Below are 20072 nucleotides of genomic sequence, written 5' to 3' on the forward strand. Positions count from 1 at the left end.
GGGCTTATTGGATATCCAATAAGATATGGGCTCCGACGGATATCTCATATCTGAATCTCTACTCATTGCAATGCCTACCATATATGTGTGACCTTTTAGGCCCAATATTGAGTTGGTCATGAGTTATACTTATCAAAACTCCTTCTGGCTCAGTGAATTATTATCTCCATAATAATTCACTTGACTCATCGACTACGGACGTACTAAGCCACTATGTCATAGTCCCTAAACGATACGGGAAATATAATACATTGGACATGTCTGTCCTCAGTTACCATGTACCTATAGTCCCTCATCCATCTAATATCCCATAGACCATATACCGGGTATGGTGTTGTTAGACTTATACGGTTTCTACTCGAGTCTTGCTCTAATCGGATTCTCCCGGAGAACTCTTTTTCTCTCAATCCGAATGACCGTGACTAGGGATTTGTTTGACCAAAAACACATGGGACATTTCTCTCATAATACTGAGAGTGGATGATCCTCTATCGATACTCAATAATCCTCGTATGGTTAACTACCACTCTCGATGACTGGTTGTGTTAGATCTAGGATATCTAAACCTATAAGTCCGGTATTAATAAGTGAAGCACTCATACAGGATATCTTTAGTGTCTCAAGTCTAAGGACCAAATACACCACTAGGGCTATAAAATCACTATATGACAATAAGGCATAATCAACCATTCAGCATTTCGTAAGCGGATCAATCAATGAACTCATTCCCCAATGAGCACCTGTATTATATCCCTAGTATCCCCACACAAGCAGCTATAAGACCAGCTACATCTATCATATAGATGGGTATACACATATTAGTCTGTTTAGTTATCTCGATGTTCCTCTCGAGTAACCTATGATTGGGATTATTTAGGATTTGTGTTTAAAGGTGAATCGGTCTCATTAACATGATTTCATCACGATCTGATTCCCATTGCACAAATCCAAGGACATTACAATGTATATATGAATATATACAACAAGCAATATAAAGTGATAAATACTAAAATTTAATAAGTAAAAAGGTTACGTGTCAAGTCACATGTGTCATCACTCATGTGATTGGCTTGCAAGGCACATATGACTAGCATTTTTATCGTACGAATATTTTCGACTCAACGTAATTTTACCGCTACACTAATTCACCCCCCTCTCTTAGTGTTGACTCGATCTTAACAGCTACGAGATATGCTTTTGAGGAGGACTCTCACACTAGCAATAGAGTGACAATTAACAACTACCGAGTTGATGTGGAATGACCCAACACGTGTCCCGTAGGGAGTGAAGTCGACCTAGCGGGTCGTGCATGACCGACTTCGTATCACTCGAGACCATATAGGTTAGCGCTGTGCAGTAGAGGTCTGAACGAGTCAACTCACGCTGTCGAGAACATATGGGTTGGACGCTTGCAAATTCCCGCTGAATAGGACAACAACAGACATTAATATCATACGTGCATTTGGGCCAGGTTATAAATGTCGAACCCCCAACCCAAAGAAAGGGATCAAACTTTTAATACGATATTATTCCACTTGCTAACTTAAGCATCGGAATGATTGAATAAAAAATTTCTATCCTGATATCAGCCTTTCATGCAAGAGCGCACTAGAAACAAGACCGATCGAATCCCACCTCGGGTTGACCACGTGAATGACCTTGCACATCCAATCCAGACCGAGCCATGTCAACTTCCCAACCACATCATTCGATTGTAAAATGATATATATATATATAATCATTGCTCATGCTTGCATTACTAAACTTCGAGTGAAGAGTTGACTATAGTCGATTCACTGTATGCCAACCTTGAGCTATTTATACATGAAAGGTTTGGTTAAAAAAGGCCTTGGCAGGAAATAGTCTAAGAGAAACCATGAGCATTTTGAAGGGATTTGTGTATGTTAAGGTTATGGCAAAGAACGAAACAGGAAGCATTAGCTCGAACAGTTTGTCATGTCCTACATTCTCCAAATTCTCCTTGTGGACAAATTAATTGACATGCATAATTCAATTCACCACAATTCTCAATTCATGTGGCTCAAAGATGAGAAATATATACATCAAAGCTTGTTCCAAGAGGAAAACCAATACAGCCCAACATGACGCCCATAACTATCATTTGAAAGCTGTGCACAGTGCCAGATTTTATCTTATTCCTGCCTACTTACAAAACTACACATAGATACTTAATACAAACCATCAACCAAATTTACCTACAGTGGGAGCTACTTGCCGATGCCACATCTATTCATTGCTTCTACAGGTTGCAACATGCATGAGAGTGTTCAAGTCTTTGCACACCTGCCTTCTTTCTTTGCAAACCTTCCACGTACGCGAGGCTGACCTTCTGCCAAGACCTTTCTGCATACATACTGCAAAATGCAGAGTTATGATCACTGTGATTGTAATTTAATGAGGGGACTGTTAGGTGCACAGTGTCAGATGTTGTTCCTCCACAGTTGTGTTTAGTGAAGCTCAAATGAACCCAAAGGTTGATTGAAAGATGTCATTAGCATCTGATTGTTTCTACATCAACTGATGAAGCAGACATGATGTGTGATATGACTTATGTAGGTGTATAATTGTCAATCTATATGTAGATTATTTGTTCTTGTTGTGCTTGATATCATAGCCCATAAGAAGAAAATGGTAACTCACCTTGATCCTTCTGTGAAAATTTCTTCTTGTCCTTTTCGTCCTGTACCTGGAAAGCTTTTGGATTCTTTCTTTCATCTTCACATCCTCTATTGTTGATGACAACTTAAAAGTAGGGACAATGTTGATATCACCATGAACATAGCTATCGACTCCAATACTCTGCCAGAAAAGCTCAAAATCAATGACCAGCAACATCTTCATAAGCTTAAGGATGCCTTGTAGAAATTTCGAAACCTTTTTGTATAGTGATTTCAGGCTTATTTTGTTACTTGTGATGTGGTTCTGTAAATCATTAATTGATGCCAGCTAAATGTTCATCTATCAATTGAAAGATAACAGTTGATACAGGAGGTCATGAATTCTTTAACCTGACCTGGATATCTCCTTCACTGTATGTCCTCATCCCAAACGCAGCCTCAAGATCCACTTCATGAACATCAAGTAAACATGGTCCGACGCTGGAAGCATTTGTGCTGTCACTCTTCTGCAAAGGCCCCTCTGCAGAGAAGCAATTCCTTTCTCCAACCGTAGTTTCTTTTTCTGCCTGCAGTGAAGGGAGCACAAAGTCTACTACCTCAGGTGCCGGCACATGAGCTGACTTCACAAGGAGGTCCTTTTCACAGCCATAGAAGGCCTCACACAGGAGATCTCCATTTTGGATTGACTCCATATCTACTATCTCAATGTTGTCTGTCATGATGCTACTTCCATAACCAGATAACAGTAATGTGGCAGCCGCTATGGGATCGAACGCAAGTACTGATTCCTCTAGTATGGGTCTTGGAGCTTTGAACAGATCTCCTTCTTCTCCCAAGTCATACTCAGAGATAGCACATGTCTGAACCAGATTACTCTGTCAAAAATCAATCAAATTAAAAGTTCATTAAATTTCATGAACCTCTGAGTTCTCTTCAAGTATCTCTTTTAATTTCTCGTGATCCTAAAACACGACTAAGGAACAGAATGATGTAGCTTAGAAGGAAATGTTGGAATACTATTCCTCCACTGATGAAGCAATGTGCACTAAAAAATCCTGATTGACTACACAACATAAACCATGTAGTGATGAAGTCAGAATGATGTAGTTTATATAGCATGAGATATCTTTCTGCCTCAAAAGAAGACCATGCATAAAACAAACGAATAAAACACTTAATCCATTTTGAGGTACTTCAAAATAAGACAAGCGTTCTCATTCTCTTCCATTCTATTCTGTGCCAAGAAAGACCATTTGCTAGTACCTGTACTGTTTATGACTACTACACCTTCAGACTGGATGAGAATGTCCTTCTAAGTATGCATTTTTATCACGTGGTTTAATTTGACATTTTTCACTGTTAGAACACTATTAAGATGTTCCATACAAATTGCTGCTTCCAATAACACAGAGACCAATGAATTCAACATCAACATTATATCAGAAAAGAGGAGGATAATTAAGAAAACAAGAGAGGAAGTACTCAAGATCATAATGCACAGAATCAACAATGCCCAGAATCTCCTTCCTGCAACTTTTCATTTCGCATAAAGCAAATGAAGTCACTTGGGATTCCTTTTCCAAATCAAATCATACATAGAAATGATGTTATACAAGAATCCACCATAAACCACCAAATATACTTTACTAGCATGCTTCTGAGGATTATCAAACGAAAGGAAAAAGGAGAAAGATGTTAGTATATGTAAGTGTAGGAGAAGGTTACAGGACTTAGTTGAGTAATGATCGAAGTTAGTGTGCTGGAAATTAAGAACCATGAAATGAAACATAAGCAGCAGAACCAAGTAAACAATAAGGGATGGAACGAGGGAGCAACGCGTGCATACCAGGTTGGAAGCTGCAGCAAAAGGAAGGTATGTGGAGAGGCCGAAGTCTCCGACATCTGTGAATGGAAGGAGATGGTGATCTGCTACTGATGGAAAGCTTTGCATGGCGTACATCTATCTTTCTCTTGGCTTGGAAACTTGAACTACAAGAACGAGAAGGTGGGAAGTATATAATACAAGATGATCATCATTCAAGAAATAGGAAAGATAAGAAAACGACAAAAACCAGAAATTAATTACTTGGGAAGAGTTTTGGAAATGTGGTTTTGGTCAAAATCTAAAATATACCATCTTGACTTCAAATATAAGTTTATTAGGGACAGATAAGAAAAAGACAAAAACCACCAAATACATGACTAGGGAAGAGTTTTGGAAAGGTGGTCTTGGTCAAAATCTAAAATATACCATCTTGACTTTCAAGGGAATATATATATATATACACATATATATATATATATGTATATATATATATATATATGTATATAATATGTATGTATATGTATATGTATATATTGAATTTTGCTAGCTCCACTTCACCCAAATATAATAATTTTCTTGACCAGTCAAAGTTTAAGACTCTTTGACTACTAGTCTTTGATAAGATGATATTATTGGACTGCAAGTATATCTGTGGGGGGCATATTTTTTTAGATAGATTTATATAAGAAATTCTTAACTACATAAAAAGATAGAGCTAGAAAGATGTAATTTTCTTGTATCAATCTTACAAAATGTTTACTATTTCTTGTATTAGAAGATGACCAACTGAGAAAAGAATGCTTGTGTTGAGCATATTAAGATATTTCATTGAATGCATTGTAGATTTGACTACTAAAAGTAAAAAAAAATGGACCACGCAAAATTGTCTAAAGATAACCTATATGTGTATAGACTAAACCGAATCGAGACTAGCGATTTAATGATACGAGGAAAGATAAAAGAAAACTTAAAAACTGTCACTAGATAAAATAACAAAATCGAGGACTCATGATTTGATAAGCAATATTACTCTAAATAGTGAATAATGGAAAAAAAATCTTTAAAGGAATTATATTAGGTTATGAGGAAAAAAATCACATCATAACCTAACAAATAAGAGATGTAGACATGTTATGTATGTGGTGGGTGGGGCTTTTATGTTCTTTTATCGTCTTATATGTGACAATTTGGCTGGTTTCAGCTTGCCCATGTTTTGATGTAGTCTATCTGCCAATGTGTCTGTAGAGGTCACTCAAAGGCTACAAGTTACTGAAAAGAGCCTTATGCTTCCTATGGACCACAAGATGAGATGATTAATGTTTATGAAAGAGAGGGGACGAGCAGGAACAGTAGGAAGTGATGACACAGAAGGAGACGGAGGAAGACAAGCAAAGGATAAAAAAATTGGAGTGTCGAAGATGGACGGAAAAAGACAGTGCAAAGGAATAGGGGACACGAAATAACTGGCGCACGACAAAAGAAGAATCGATAGAGAGAGAGAGAGAGAGAGAGAGAGAGAGAGAGAGAGAAAAGAGGGTCAGAAAAAAAAACAAATTTAAAATAATTATCATATATATATATATATATGAGCAGGAAAAATAAACATGAATTAGTAGATTTGTTGACCAAATGACTCAAAGGTGACAAAAGGAAGAATAATATGTTACTGACACTGCTGACTACAGGAGGTTTACAAAAGTATTATCACTTCGCATGCAGTTCGGCGTTATTGATGTCTTACCAATCAACAAGGAAGAACGAAAGAAAATTCTGAGATCACAAAGAGCCAAATGGATATATTTCAGGATAATCTTTCACGTGCCACTACTTGTTTCTAAAAGTAATTTGCTTATGGCTGCGACAGCACCCTCCACTGCCTTTAGTCTGCCCGTGGGAAGCAGTAACATTGTTCTTCAAGTCATTTATGACCTGTGCCCTTCACTGCTTCTTTGTCTTCTTCTTCTTCCTCACGAGGGCTGTAAGCAGTATTCATACTGTACGAGGAGAATAGGTTGGCTGACCTTTCGAAGGGCATAGACAAGTTTAGCTAGTTGTGGAGTTGGTACAGCTAAAAACATGCCTTTAGCAAACTGGAGAGCTTAAGGTGATAGTTATGATCTTATTGGCTCAGCTAAAAGTTTAAGGTGATAGATATGATAAGATAAATTTAATAATGTTGTTAGCACTCTCAAACATATCTTGAGTTCATATATTTGTCCTTGTAGGAATTATATTACGACTAAGCTTTATGGCCAACGAATGAATATGATAAAATTAATTTAAATAGTTAAAATTAGATATAATAAAAAATAAGAATTTATATTAAGATAAATAGATGAGTGATTAGCCTTTTGGTATGGATGAGGATGAGGATGGGAGATTTGTTGGACTGTGACTAGTATTTTTCTTATTTAAAAAAATTATATTTTATTCCTTTGGCTAACATATGTATGTGTTCTTAGATGAGTCCATGCAGATTGAAAATACTTATTGTTCCTTTTACTATATTCTTCCCTTTCTTCCTGGAGTTCTTCGAGAAGTCAACAAATGTGATATCAAAACCTAGTTCGAAGAAGATCAATAGGAGTACGTCGATTAAAAAATAAATAAATAAATTCAAAAAAAATTATATATATACATACATACATATATATATATATATATATATATATATATATATATATATACATATATATATATAGTAGACTTTGGAGTAAGTGTTTCTAATCAACTTCTTTCTATCTTCAAAAATAAAAATTATCAGTTTTAGACTGTTAAAATGAGAACTCTATTTAGTTCATGAAGATGAATTTGGTATAAAATAATTTTATTGAGTATAATATGCAGGATCCCAATATTATTGAAGATCATATAAATGAGAATATACAGAAAGATGCATGAGCTCTCTATATACTACAACCAATAGATGAGTCCCTAGTTTTTTGAATTATATCTACATGAATATCAATAGAAGCTTAGAAAATATTAAAAAGTATGTTGGGAGGTACAGATAAAGTAAAAACTTTAAAACTTTAAATTATCCGATGTGAATTTAAAACTGAAGATTCTAAATTTATCATTGATTTTTTTCTTACAAGTCTCTTCTATTGTAAACCAAATGAGGTCTTATGGTGTAAACCTAAAAGATCAAATAATAGTAGAAATTTTTTTACAAAGTTTATCTTTAAATTTTGATATTATTCCTACTACTATAGAAGAATATAAAAATACAAGTATATTGTTTGTTGATGAATTAATGAGTCGCTTTTAGTTCATGAACAAAAAGTAAATAAATCTTCAGATAAAATTTAGTAATATGCTCTTCAAATGAAAATAGATTAGATGGATAAAAAAAAAATTAAAGACTAGATCTCAATGGAGACATCAGAATGATAGGAGTTGTGGATAATCTAACACTTAGGTAGGAGATGAGGTTGATCAAATGAGAGTCAAAGGAACTCTAATTAAAGAAATAAAGAAACTCATTAATATTTTTATCGTAACAAAATTAGATATATCGAAAAATATTGTTAGTACAAAATTATTATATTGATATTTGAGTTGAAATTTGAGCATATCCTTTAGTAACTAAATAGATTTTATATTTTTTTATTATTAAATGTGATCTTATACACCCACTTAAGTCCAATTTCTTCTTTTCGTGGGGATATATAATTCTAAGTCTTAATCTTGGCTAAGGGGTGATTTCATGGATAACAAAAAAGTACGAATATGTTGCTCTCTCAAGCTCTAAAGCGAAGTATAAGTATGTTGCTACTCGATTTAGCTTTAAATAATTTTAATAGATCTTTAAGAAAAGCAAGATAGATTAACTAAAATCTACTATGATAATAAGTCAATTATTATTTGACGAAGAAACTTATCTTCCATGAGCATACCAGACGCATCGAAGTTCGATATCACTTCATTTGTGGACTGGTTGATAAAGAAAAATTTTAAATGTATTACCGCAACAACGAAGATTAGCTTACTAATATCTTTACAAAAGCTTTAGCAAAAGAAAAATTTTATTTTTACTATAAACAACTTCAAGTTTCAACTATTTTGAATTAAGGAGGTGTGACAGAATTAATTCAAATAATTAGGATTAGATATAACAAAATATAAGAATTTAGATTAAGATAAATAGATAAGTGATTGATTTTTTGGTACATGAATAAGGTTGAAAAGATTTATTAAGTTATAATTGATTTTCTTTCTTATTTAAAAATTTATATTTTATTTTTTTGGTTAATATAAATACATGTCCACTATAGATCGAAAGTATATTTTAATTATTATTATCTTTTTCTTTTCTTTCTAGAGTTGTGCAGGAAGCCAACAGGATAATACTGCTGCATAATTAAGCTATTTTAAGACGCGTGATCGCAAACAACAACAACAACAACAAAATGCTCCTGAGTTCATGACATGCCTTCTTTTTACTGATACTGTTCGTCGTCACTAGCGCTACCTTCCACACAACGTTACTGAGCTCCCCCGTGAACTGATGCATCTAACAAAGGATAAGGATTCTAATCATCTGGTCACCTTTAATGAGCCCCAAACCCCAAGTCTAAGGAGGAGGTACCAAAGAAATGTGATGCTGATGAGAATTAATGTGTCTCTCCTTGTGCAGTCCTATTCCCAGCTTCAATCATGGTACGATGTGTTTTGTGTCGTTTGATTTTGGCCGTCCGATGCCGCGGTCTTGTTACCTTCTGCCGGCCTCCCAAGTGTCCCGGTCCCTCATCACGTTGGCCTGCCTCCATGGGACGACAACCAGATCTCCTGTTCCAGCTCAGGCAACTGAAGCATGATTCATGAACTGCTTGAGATGATCACCCAATGCTGCACATGGGGACAAAGAAGTGTCCCCAAGTGCAGGACAAGCTTTCTTCGCCGCCAATGATGTTTGTCGTCCATTTCCACTGCCTGCATCAAGAGCTTGTTTCCATGAAATGATACTCTGGCGACTATTCTAAATGCATCATCCGTGACTTGAATCTTCTTCCACTTGTGCAGATCAAGTTACCTCCCAACTCTATGTCTTTTGTCTCTTGCTCTGAAGGTGGAGCCGTCTTTGACTTGTCGAGTCCCCTCAGGAAGTATGGTTGAGATGCGAGATGGGAGATGAGAGGAATTCGATGGTTGGATACTTCTCCGTACACAAAGTGGATAGAATCCAATTTAAGTCCACCATGTTTTGGACGATTGTGGGAGGCTGTGACCTTTGTGCTTCACTCGGAAACGGCCAAGCAGAAGACGTTGCTCTCTTCATGTCAAGTCTCGATCCGTCCTCAACACCCAAGTATGAGCTTCATGCATCACACAGTATCTAGGTTGTTGGTTCTCGTGCACCACCTTTGATGCATTTGTAATGTCGTCATGGCCATGGGGGGATCACATTGCCCCACGACTGCTTTGGTGGGTCTCTGACCGTCATGGGTTTTCCGAAATGGTAAGGTCCATCAGTGCCTGGAAATGGTAAAATCCTCATTCCATCGCAATCACAGGTACAGTGCTTTTCCGTACGTAGTTGATGCCACTCTCAAGTCTAGGGTTTCTGCATCAAAGACAAGTCCGCAAGTATAATGGTTTTTCCTGCACTTCTCCCTGTCTGAACTAGGGTTTTGCTACTGAATTGGCTAGGCTTTCTGTGACGAGAGAATCTGACCATTGTGTAGGGAACTTTTTCGTAGGAGCCATGAAGAACGCCCTGTAGCTTGAGCAGTATTCTTATTGCCTTCAAATTTAGCTTGCCGTGATCTAGGTTGATAAATTTGATTGTGGTGGAAAAACTCTCTGAGATCCTAGTTGCTCTCTCTTCTACTGTGAAGATCTGCTAAAATGGACTACATGGATAACAGATTGCCTTCATGGTGTCTTTGGAATATATGGATAAACAGATTCTACTACTAAGTGAGCCCATGGCTGTAGGATAGAGTAGCAGGTAGGAATTGACTTGGGATGTGATTGATTGAATGATTCAATCAAGGAGTAAGGCTGCATCACAGGATATGATGGAGAAGCTAGTGGAGAAAGATGAAAGGAGTAAGGTTGCATCACAGGTTAGGATGGAGACAAATGTCTACGGCCAATCAAGTTGTGTGATTAGTAGATATGCGAAGAAAGAGCAACTGTCATATCTTGCCTCAATTCTTGTTATATATATATATATATATATATATACCGAGTCAGCCTTGGTGAGTCAGCTCGGGTGAACTGCCAAGTACCAGTTGAGTGATAAGGAGTCCAGAGTTGAACTGCTGTGCTGCAGCCGGGCCGAACAAACCCGGAAACTATCATGTGTGTGGTCATCCTTCCACTGTTTTAAGGGTGACTCGATCCGACCCAATCGCAACACGGACTGAATTCCAATCTCGATCTTGACGAAAGCGGTTGTAGACGGCGACGAAAAGCCCATATTCGTCGATGGCTTCCCTGACCTTGGACAACGCCCTCCTCTCCCTCGTGGGCCTTCTTCTCCCCCTCCGGCTCCTCCCCCTGGGTCACCGTCTCCTCCTCCGAGGAAGAGGAAGATGGCGCGGCCTCGGCCGGTCCGGATCGGCCCGATCCATCGTCCTCCTCGCCTCCTCTGCTGTCCTGCTCACCGCCATCTTGGGGATCTCGGACACCTCGCCCTCCGGAAGTGGTGCCCTGATCTCCGAGATGGAGGACCTGAGGCTCAAGACTGCTCGATTAGGTTGTTCATCCTGAAGCATAATTCCCACTCCCTCCTTGTTCATTTGCGATTCCGTATTACGTATGCTTCAATTCAAAATATGAGAAGTGTTCTAGATAAAGAGAAGATATTCCAAAATTAGGACTACGTCGGCTACTATTCAAAAGATGTTTTTGTTATGGTAATAGTTGATATTTTTGTTTAGAATTGTTACCGTTGAGAAGATTAAGTTTCTAACCTAAGAAAATGTTGAAAATAGGTAAAATTAGCAAATGTCTTTGAGAAATTTCCCATTCTTTATAGGGATTTTCTATGAGACCCTGGGATTTTAGGGAAAACATTTTTTAAAATCCTACCCAAGAATTTTACTCTTCAAGCAAGTTTAGTTTTACAGGCGCTACTTCTTTTTATTATCGAAGATAATACTTTGTAAGCATGTAGATGCAGTGGAATAGAAATTATTTTTTTTTAATGTTGCAATAGATCATCAGCATTGATCAGTTGATACTTTTAATTTCCTGAATGAAATTGCTAACCCTTTTTGCAATTCATGAACAATGACCAGAGTATCCATTTATTGAATTGGAGAGTTTGACATTTAGTAGGATGGATCAGCTAATCTTAGAAATATATATGTCACTTAAGGGACTTGAATAACATAAATATGGTCAACACTACTTACCTTTTTCTTGTGTATACAGAAGTATTGTAGTTAAACAAGAGAACCTCAGGATAATATGAAACTAGCAGAAAGATGATAAAGTGTTCGTGACATATGAGATAGCATTTTTCACATTAGTTATGTTGTATCTGACAACATTCTAGCATTGTCAGAGTAGTTCACCAGGCCTTGATTTGCGGTGAAACTAGGTGGGCCATGGTAAATGTCATGAACTTGGGAGAATCAAGTTCTCCGTCTAAGAAACAAAAATTGGCAATTGTGATGTCATCCAAAAGGTTTTTGCAGAATACCGTTATACTCTAGATTTTGTCATGATGTTTATGCATTTGAAATTGGTTATCATAAAGATGTCAAAAGTAAAATATGTAGAACTCCAAAAATTCTATTATACTTATTTAAGTGAGTTGTTGGTAAACATTGTAGAATCGATTCTAGAAGAGAGTATGGAAACCATAAATTCCAAAGAAGTTCATTTAGAAGAGAAGTATAAGCTAATTGGGGAGATGGAAGAGAAAATCCAACTTCTACAGAATGCTCTACATGAAATTAAGGTATGCATTTGATATTCCTTAGCAACCATTTTTATTGTCCCCAGCACTACATTTTGTTTGAACACATTCATATTGCATTTTCGTTTAGGTTTTAAGTTTTACGAACTTCAATGTGTACACATTTTGTATTTGAACATTAAATCGATACATGGCTTAAACATATTGACGTAGGAGTACAACAAGTTTTGATACCAAATTTTATTTAGGACAAGTTCATGACAAGTAAATGAAATATTTTCTAAATTGGGAATAAAAGAAGGGAAAGAGAGGGGCAAAGTAAAAGAACAATAGCAGTGAATGATGGTAGATAACTGAAAAAAAACTTCCATACTCACTTTGACTCAAGGAGAAACTCCCAGTGATAAAGGTCACATGCCCCTGTACGACTCTCATGTTGATGATGGAATGATACATTAGAAAAAGAATTGCGGTTTTACACCACTCTCACATGATGTGAAAAAAAAGAAAAAGTAGCTCGTGATCATCATTTTACATAAATGTATAGTAGCATGCTTAATCTCCAAGCCTGCCTATCCTAGATTCTGATCATGGTTCCAAATAAGCAATTAGAGTAACATTAGTGTCGTTCTTAAACTTGAACCAAATAGGAAAAAGAAGCAAGAACAGCTTGCAATTTCAAAGTAAATACCAGCTTGTTTAATCCCCAGGTCATTCCTCAGGTGGCTTTCAGTCAGATTGTTACTGCAAAGAATTTGATAGGACATAATATCACTATCCTCAAACTTTGTCCAGAATAGGGTTTTGGGAGGCTGGTTTAGAGCCAAGTCATCACTTATCTCGAGTGTAAGGAACTTATTGTATGACATAACTTGATTTGACAACCAACGAGTGAAAACAGAAACCATTTATCTTTGGACTTGGTTGTGCTAGTTGGGTTGTGGCTGTGTTTTTAATAGGCGCTATGGCGCTCAGGCACTCGGGCTTCGCACGACCTCCGGGCAATGCAATTCATTGAAGCGTCGCCTGAGCGCTTCTGGCAAGCGCCCGAGTAAAAGTGGCGTAAGACAAGAAATTGGAAGAGAAAGGGGTACTAACCTGAAGGCGAATATAATAGAATCGATCAGTGCTCGGCGACAAAGAATCGATCTGTGCTCGGTGACGAATGGGAGGGCAGAAGATGTGATCTCATTAGAAGGCAAAAAGCTACGATTTTAAAAGCAAGATGGGGGGATGCAATGGCAAAAGACGCGATGGATGGGAGGGTAAAACGCAAAAGTGATCTCATTAGAAGATGAAAAGATAAGGTTTTGAAGGCGGTGGATGGGAGGGAGAAGACTTGTTGGAAGATGTGAGATATCTCTCCTCTCTCTTTCTCTTTCACGGTATACCTTTTCTCACGCCCAAGACGCGATCTGTGATGGACACAATAAATAGCACTCTTCTTCTAATTCCGTTGCATCAAGATGCCAATTGACTCATCTATTTCTAGATTTGGGTCAGAAATCATCCTCTCGAATGGGATTAAGCTCAAATTATGAGTCAACTTAGGCATAGCAGTCAAAGAATTAAATCTTGTAATATATATTTCAAGTAGGCTATGTGATTTCAATTTGATGTGGTATTTTTATTTTTATTTCTATGATCATATTTATTAATTATAATATATAGCTTTTATATTTTAATATTTTGAAACGCCTTGCTTCACTTGGGCCAATGCCTAGTGCCTCAAGCTTTTTGAGACCTTGGTGTCTTTTGACGCCTAGTGCTTTTTAAAATACTGGTTTGTAGAATGTTGCAAATGGAAGAACTCTTAAGCTCTTAAGTGTAGCATTAGGGGAAGGATCTGGAAGCACCTTTTGCATTTTAGTATCATCACACTTTGCAATTCAATGCCCCTGCCTGGGGCTAATACGAATGGTAATAATGGTCTATGAATATAAACAATAGTCGGAAACAATGATGTCAAGAGATTTGTGACATGACATAGAGGAATGGATATATGACGCTATTACAGATTCGAATCTATTTCCATATATAGATGGAGAGATTTTGAAGTGGTTTTCAATGGTGGTGAGGTTGGATGAAGGGGTAATTGGGAGTTCATTCTTGAAGGTTCATATCTAATTGACTTGTATGTCCTATGAGTAGACAGTTGGATTGGTTGTTCAACTGATTGAAGTGAAGTTGACCGAGCTTCTAGTTATATTTTCGCAGCAAAAGCTTGGTTCAATTTGATTAGCAGACCCAAGCTTTCTCAAGATGTGTTGGGTTTCGATGATTGAGGTTGACCTAACTGATGTTGCAACCTTTAAGTTTGCCACCCTCTCCTTTTTTTTTCCTTCTCCTTTTTGTAGTTAAGTTTGTAGTATTTCCTACTCCCCTCCTGTTGTTTCCTTCCCTTGCTCATACTTGCATTATTTTATTTTGACTACTACTCTTTTTCTTCTTATCCCTATCCTTTTTACTTGTGTAGTGCCTCCTTTATATTGAAATTTTCTCGAAAGATACCTTGTTAGTCTCCATCTCCTTTGCTTAATTTTTTAGAGGTCCACTACATCACACTTACCCATTATTGTCTGGAGCAAAATAAAAACCTTTGTTTTATTAAATAATAAAACAATAATTATGTCAAGAAGATAATTTATGAAAAATTAACACTAGGGATTAGTGAGGTCGATGACTAGTGCAAGTACTCTGACCTGCAAAAAATTTTTGGCTCTGGGATTAATCTCATGCTGTCTTGCCCTTTCATGGTGGACCCTAAAAGAAACTCTGAAGGTATTGTAATGACTAAATGCAGCCTCGTTAGGGAATAAATTGTAGAACACTACTAAAAGTTGTGAAGCATCAACAGAGCATTTTTGAAGAATTTATTGAGGTATTGAGTATTGGCTCTTTATAGGGTATTGAGTCTCCCTACTCTTCGATCATTATGAGACTAAATGCAGCCTCGTTAGGGATTAAATTGTAGAACACTACTAAAAGTTGTGAAGCATCAACAGAAGATTTTTGAAGAATTTATGTTCAATTGTCAGCTTAACATAAGCATATTAATTGGTCCAAAAATTCTAGTCTAAGGAAATTTTTGCCATGTTCTATTTGTTCCATATTCAAAGTGGTTATTTTCAGTTTATTGTGCTTAAGTTTAATTGACCTGTCAACCTACATTTCCATCATGGATTAGTAGAGGACTGAGAAATGATTTCTGATGTTGTTTAAATCATGATTAGAAAGGAAAAATTAAGGTCTTGTTCTTTAGTGGGCATAATCTGTATCTTTTAATTGATTCACGAATTAATTTTCTTTCAATAATTTAGCATGTGACATAGGTAGGTAGTCAATGGATGGATGATAACTATATTAAGTTGTTTCTTGCAGGGATCAGTTAGTGACTTATTAAAAGCTGAAGACCGGATTAGTGCTCTGGAAGAAGAGGTCTCTCTCTCTCTCTCTCTCTCTCTCTCTCTCTCTCTCTTATTTTTCCTTCATTCAACTGTATATGAATATATCTGCATGATGTATGCCTGTGTGGTAGGTGGGAATGAGTCTGTTGTTACATGGAGCATGCTTCTCAGTTTGTTGTGCTTGTACTCCAATATCTTTGAATTCGACTCTTGAGTGCTGTCTTTGAGCTATCTATTCTTTTGATACATGAACTTGAATTGTTTGCAGGTTCAACTTTTATTGGAGCAGTCAATGAAGAATGAGAATAACATCCAGACTTTAGAGTCATCAGCAGATGATGCAAGCCAAAAAATGGAGGTCACAGATTATGAGATCAAAAAGGTCATTTTTTTTAGTCATGTGTGCTTGTTTTTAGCATTATATTTCAGTCAAAAAGAATGCTGATGTGAAAATTATGCTGTAAGAATAAAATGCATCACTGTTGTCACTGGTTTTATTGGTTGCTTCAATTTTTTTTTTTTTTCGAATTACAGGATAGCTATATCTTGTGGATTTCAAAATATTGCAGAACGAACATTTCTGAACATATTGGCCTGTCCTAGACAATGCAGAACAAACTTTTGAAATTGTGGAATTAGCTACTGGGACATCCTGGTCTTTGGACTGTTAAATTATATGAGGACTCAAGGTCATGCTGCTGGGTTGGAAATACATGTCAATGCTGGTATGGTATGGCATGCAGTATGTACCTTAATAATGGTCTTTGGGCTATGTAGAATTTTCCACCAGAGACAGTTAAAACCATCTTGAAACCAGGGATAAAAGTTAAACTAACTTCAAACAAGTAGGTGGGAGTTTAGATTCAAAAATCTTTTTCATCAGAAAGGGTCAATCAAGGGCAAAGAAGTTAAAAGCCCATTTGAAATTTGGATACATCTGCCACCTTGACAAATCATGATAAACAATTAGCATACTGAATACCAATTGTTCTTCTATATAATAGCCCAACTACATAGTTAAATGATAGGGTGATACATTTAGTTTATTGATGTACAGGAATAAAGTGTATAATTTTGATACACAATCTCGCATTTGTTATCCTTTTGTTTAAAAGAGAGCGTAACCTTTCATTTGGAAGCAGTTGTATATGTTTGACCTAGACCTCAAGATGCTTGTAGGACATTCAAATAAAAAGTAAAGTGAATTCATATTAGTTTTGGTTAGCCTTCTATCAAAGAGAAGTTATAAAATTCCACATCTTTACTTTTAGCTAATCAAATTGTTTTCCTATGATATTAGCTTAATAAACAACATAAATATCTTTTAACATCACCTATGTGATATTTCTGAAATAAGATGAGACATAGCATGCAGTTGAGTAAAATTATTCCTGCAGGAGCTTTCAAGATGCAATTTAGTTTTTAACTCTTTTATTATCTTTATGAAAATTAATTCTTATTTTCTAAACTCCATTTTGATGAAGTTAAAACCATTTTTATATGAAATAAATTATTAGACTTTGGTACTTTTATGACCAGATGGACAGTATTGTTACAGAACAATGGATTCAAATACGGCAATTAGAGCAGGCATTTCAATTAACAAAGGTACATTGTTACTGCAGTATATGTGGTTTTACATTGGACATACTTGCTGAATACTTCCAGTTATTAACTATAAGCTTATCTATTTCCTATGTTGTTACCTAGATGATGACATCAAAGGTTCTTAGAAGAAGTCTACAAAAAGATATGAACAGAAGTAGAAGGCCTAGCAAGTTTGCCATGAGCAAGGTACTTGAATACTGGACTTTCATTTCTGCTGATAGTCTAAATAATGCAACTAGAGATGGTCCTTTGGTTTCAAATATTACATTATTTTGGACAAACTTTTGTGTCTAATTAATTTGGTTCTAACTAAACTATGAAATATTAAAAAGTATAAGTCCGGAAAACATGTATATGGTATACCATGTTTCAGTGTCGTGAATCACATCATCATCATTGGAATAGGATAATATAAAATTATAGAAGTTTGTTGAAAGATCTCAAATTTGTTGCACTTTGTTGAAATTAAGTTACATACAGTAGTAGAATCAAGGATTTTTCAATTGAACTTTGAACAACAAGGAATATGTTTTGGTGCTTCACATAATTTAATAAACTATGTGAAGTTTATTTGAGCCTTTTATTCTGTCGTGCTGATTGCAGTTGCAGGCTAGATTTTTTTCTGCTTATAAAATGGTTTAATACATTATATTGCAAATTTTTGGAAGTAGTAGAAGGCAAGAATAGGTGCTACTGGAAGATCAAATTGTTTTGTTTTGACATCTTCCTAGTTGATGCTGATAGCAGACTTTGGATCGGTTGTTCCTGATTAGTCCAATGTCATGCTAGGTTGTGCGATTCATCAGGGGCATTTGTCGATTTCATCTCGCAGAAGTTAATCTACCTGATTCATTCTTTCTGAGGGCTTCTTTTTCAAAATCTTCTATATCTCAAGCATACAATCAGCTCAAACTCTTGATGTCAGTTGCTCAAGAATTTCACTATGAGGTGCTAGTCTTTCACATTATTCTCTTATTGATTGTCAGATATAGTTTCTTATCTGTGTGAATTGCTTTTACCATACTAATATCTGGATATTTCTGCATCTGTAAATATAACCAATGATATCAGGATAGGATATCCTATAATGATAAGGCTTTGTTTGATAAGTATTTGTGATGCAAATTCTTTTGTTTCTGGAATTTCTTATAATTTTTTGTTCTCACTATTACAGTAGTGTTGATCTCATGCATGAAGCTCTTTTAGCATATCAGTGAATAACTTTTTTACATAATCAGCTGCAAGCATTACTATATACAATGGCTTCCTTGCATGTCAGGATTTGTTTTGTGCTTTTGCACCTGCTAGATACTGTCATATACCAGAAGTTTCAGACTACTTGAGTTATACGGATATAGCATCCAACTTCTGGAGATATGAAAAAAAGTGGTTACAAGCTTTCAGCCTTTTGTTTATGCTTCTTATAAGTAAAACATTGTATGCTGTGTATTTCTCTTTTCCTCTCCTCTGTATATTCTCTTCAACCTTAAATGCTTCCTGAGGCCTTTTTTTTTGGGGTTCTGCTTGATGGAGTCATCTTTATGATTGATAAGAAATATAACAAAACTCTACTTAGGCTTTCCAAGTAGGAAATCAGCATCCGTAAGAATTTCCCGTGTGGCAATACTAGCTACGTCTAACATTATTCCTTGTGCAATTTTTCCAACATGTTTATATTGCAACCTAGACTAAACTTCCTTCGTAGTGTCCACTGAACTATGCTCATGTAAGTATGCTTCAAATGACTAGTCAATTCATACTGCACACATATCCTTCATCCCTCAGATATCTTGCTGGTTGCAGTCCTTTCCCTCCTTGTCAATATGTTAACTAGCTGCCTCATGCTCCTTAATGTTGAAAGTCTGGAGTGAGAATACCTTTACACTGGAACCAATGCTACCAAACTATAATATTCTCGGTGACCAATCTAAGGGACTTTGGTTGATAAGTTCAAGGTAAGGTTAGTTCTGTTCATAATGGTCAATTCTTTTGGCTGATGAAACTTCAATTAGTTAACATGATGCTGGATTCTTTCCCTGTTAGATGCATTACTAATCATCGTCTTTGAAGTTTAAACTTGACCTGATAAATGTCAGTTCATTTCTTTCAGCTACAAGGTTTTATTAAACATGAGATGCAAATGCATGAGCTCACTGCAGGTCTTGCCAACAATTTGGTCATCTTTATTCTGGTAAGTCACCTCAACTTTTTGTTGCCAACCAGTATCAAATCCTTTGCATCTTCCTTTTGTACTTGCTAGAAGTTCATATCTAACCATGCTGTGGTGATCCAGGCTTCAACTTTGATGATTGCACCCGTAATTTTTGCTTGGAATGTCTCTTCATCATGCTTCAGCTTATTGAAAAGATGACACTTGTCGATTTAGCAAGCAGAGATGAAGGTCCACCTTTTGTAAAACTAGTATATAGTTGTGTATGTATTTCCCTTAGTGAGCAAGTTGGTTTTTGTGTTGCATAAAATGCCTTTATGTGAGTAGGCATCGTTCTTAGCTGTACATGGGGTTGAATCTTGGATTAAATTCTCAATTTCGAACATTTTATTCACTCACATTACGTGTTTATGCAGCTGATGACATACAAACCCATTGGATTGTGTACATGCAGCAATCTTTGTTGGCTAATTAGATGCAAAAATTTAATCAAAATCTCTCATTGACTGAGAGGATCTATAAGCTCTCAATTATGTCGTCATGTATC

The 20072-nt window shown here is 36.2% G+C and overlaps 2 protein-coding genes across 2 annotated transcripts; one reads left to right on the forward strand and one right to left on the reverse strand.

Moving 5' to 3' along the window:
* Window positions 1-2009: 2009 nt before the first annotated feature.
* LOC103999451 (uncharacterized) lies at window positions 2010-4628 on the reverse strand. Its single transcript, XM_009421204.3, has 4 exons — window positions 4486-4628; window positions 3035-3514; window positions 2662-2820; window positions 2010-2375 (listed from the first exon to the last, which is right to left on the reverse strand). Exons 1-4 carry the CDS (start codon window positions 4597-4599, stop codon window positions 2289-2291), a joined length of 840 nt encoding a protein of 279 aa, XP_009419479.3. The 5' UTR covers window positions 4600-4628; the 3' UTR covers window positions 2010-2288.
* Window positions 4629-10758: 6130 nt separating this feature from the next.
* Window positions 10759-19923, forward strand: LOC135623794 (uncharacterized). The gene is made up of 9 exons (XM_065127140.1): window positions 10759-11170; window positions 12255-12382; window positions 15722-15778; window positions 16016-16129; window positions 17287-17355; window positions 17458-17541; window positions 18145-18303; window positions 19466-19546; window positions 19649-19923. The coding sequence occupies exons 1-9, from the start codon at window positions 10900-10902 to the stop codon at window positions 19724-19726; spliced, it is 1041 nt and encodes a 346-aa protein (XP_064983212.1). The 5' UTR covers window positions 10759-10899; the 3' UTR covers window positions 19727-19923.
* Window positions 19924-20072: the final 149 nt, after the last annotated feature.

Source organism: Musa acuminata, chromosome BXJ2-9 (genome assembly GCF_036884655.1).
Source record: "Musa acuminata AAA Group cultivar baxijiao chromosome BXJ2-9, Cavendish_Baxijiao_AAA, whole genome shotgun sequence".
NCBI lineage: Eukaryota > Viridiplantae > Streptophyta > Magnoliopsida > Zingiberales > Musaceae > Musa > Musa acuminata.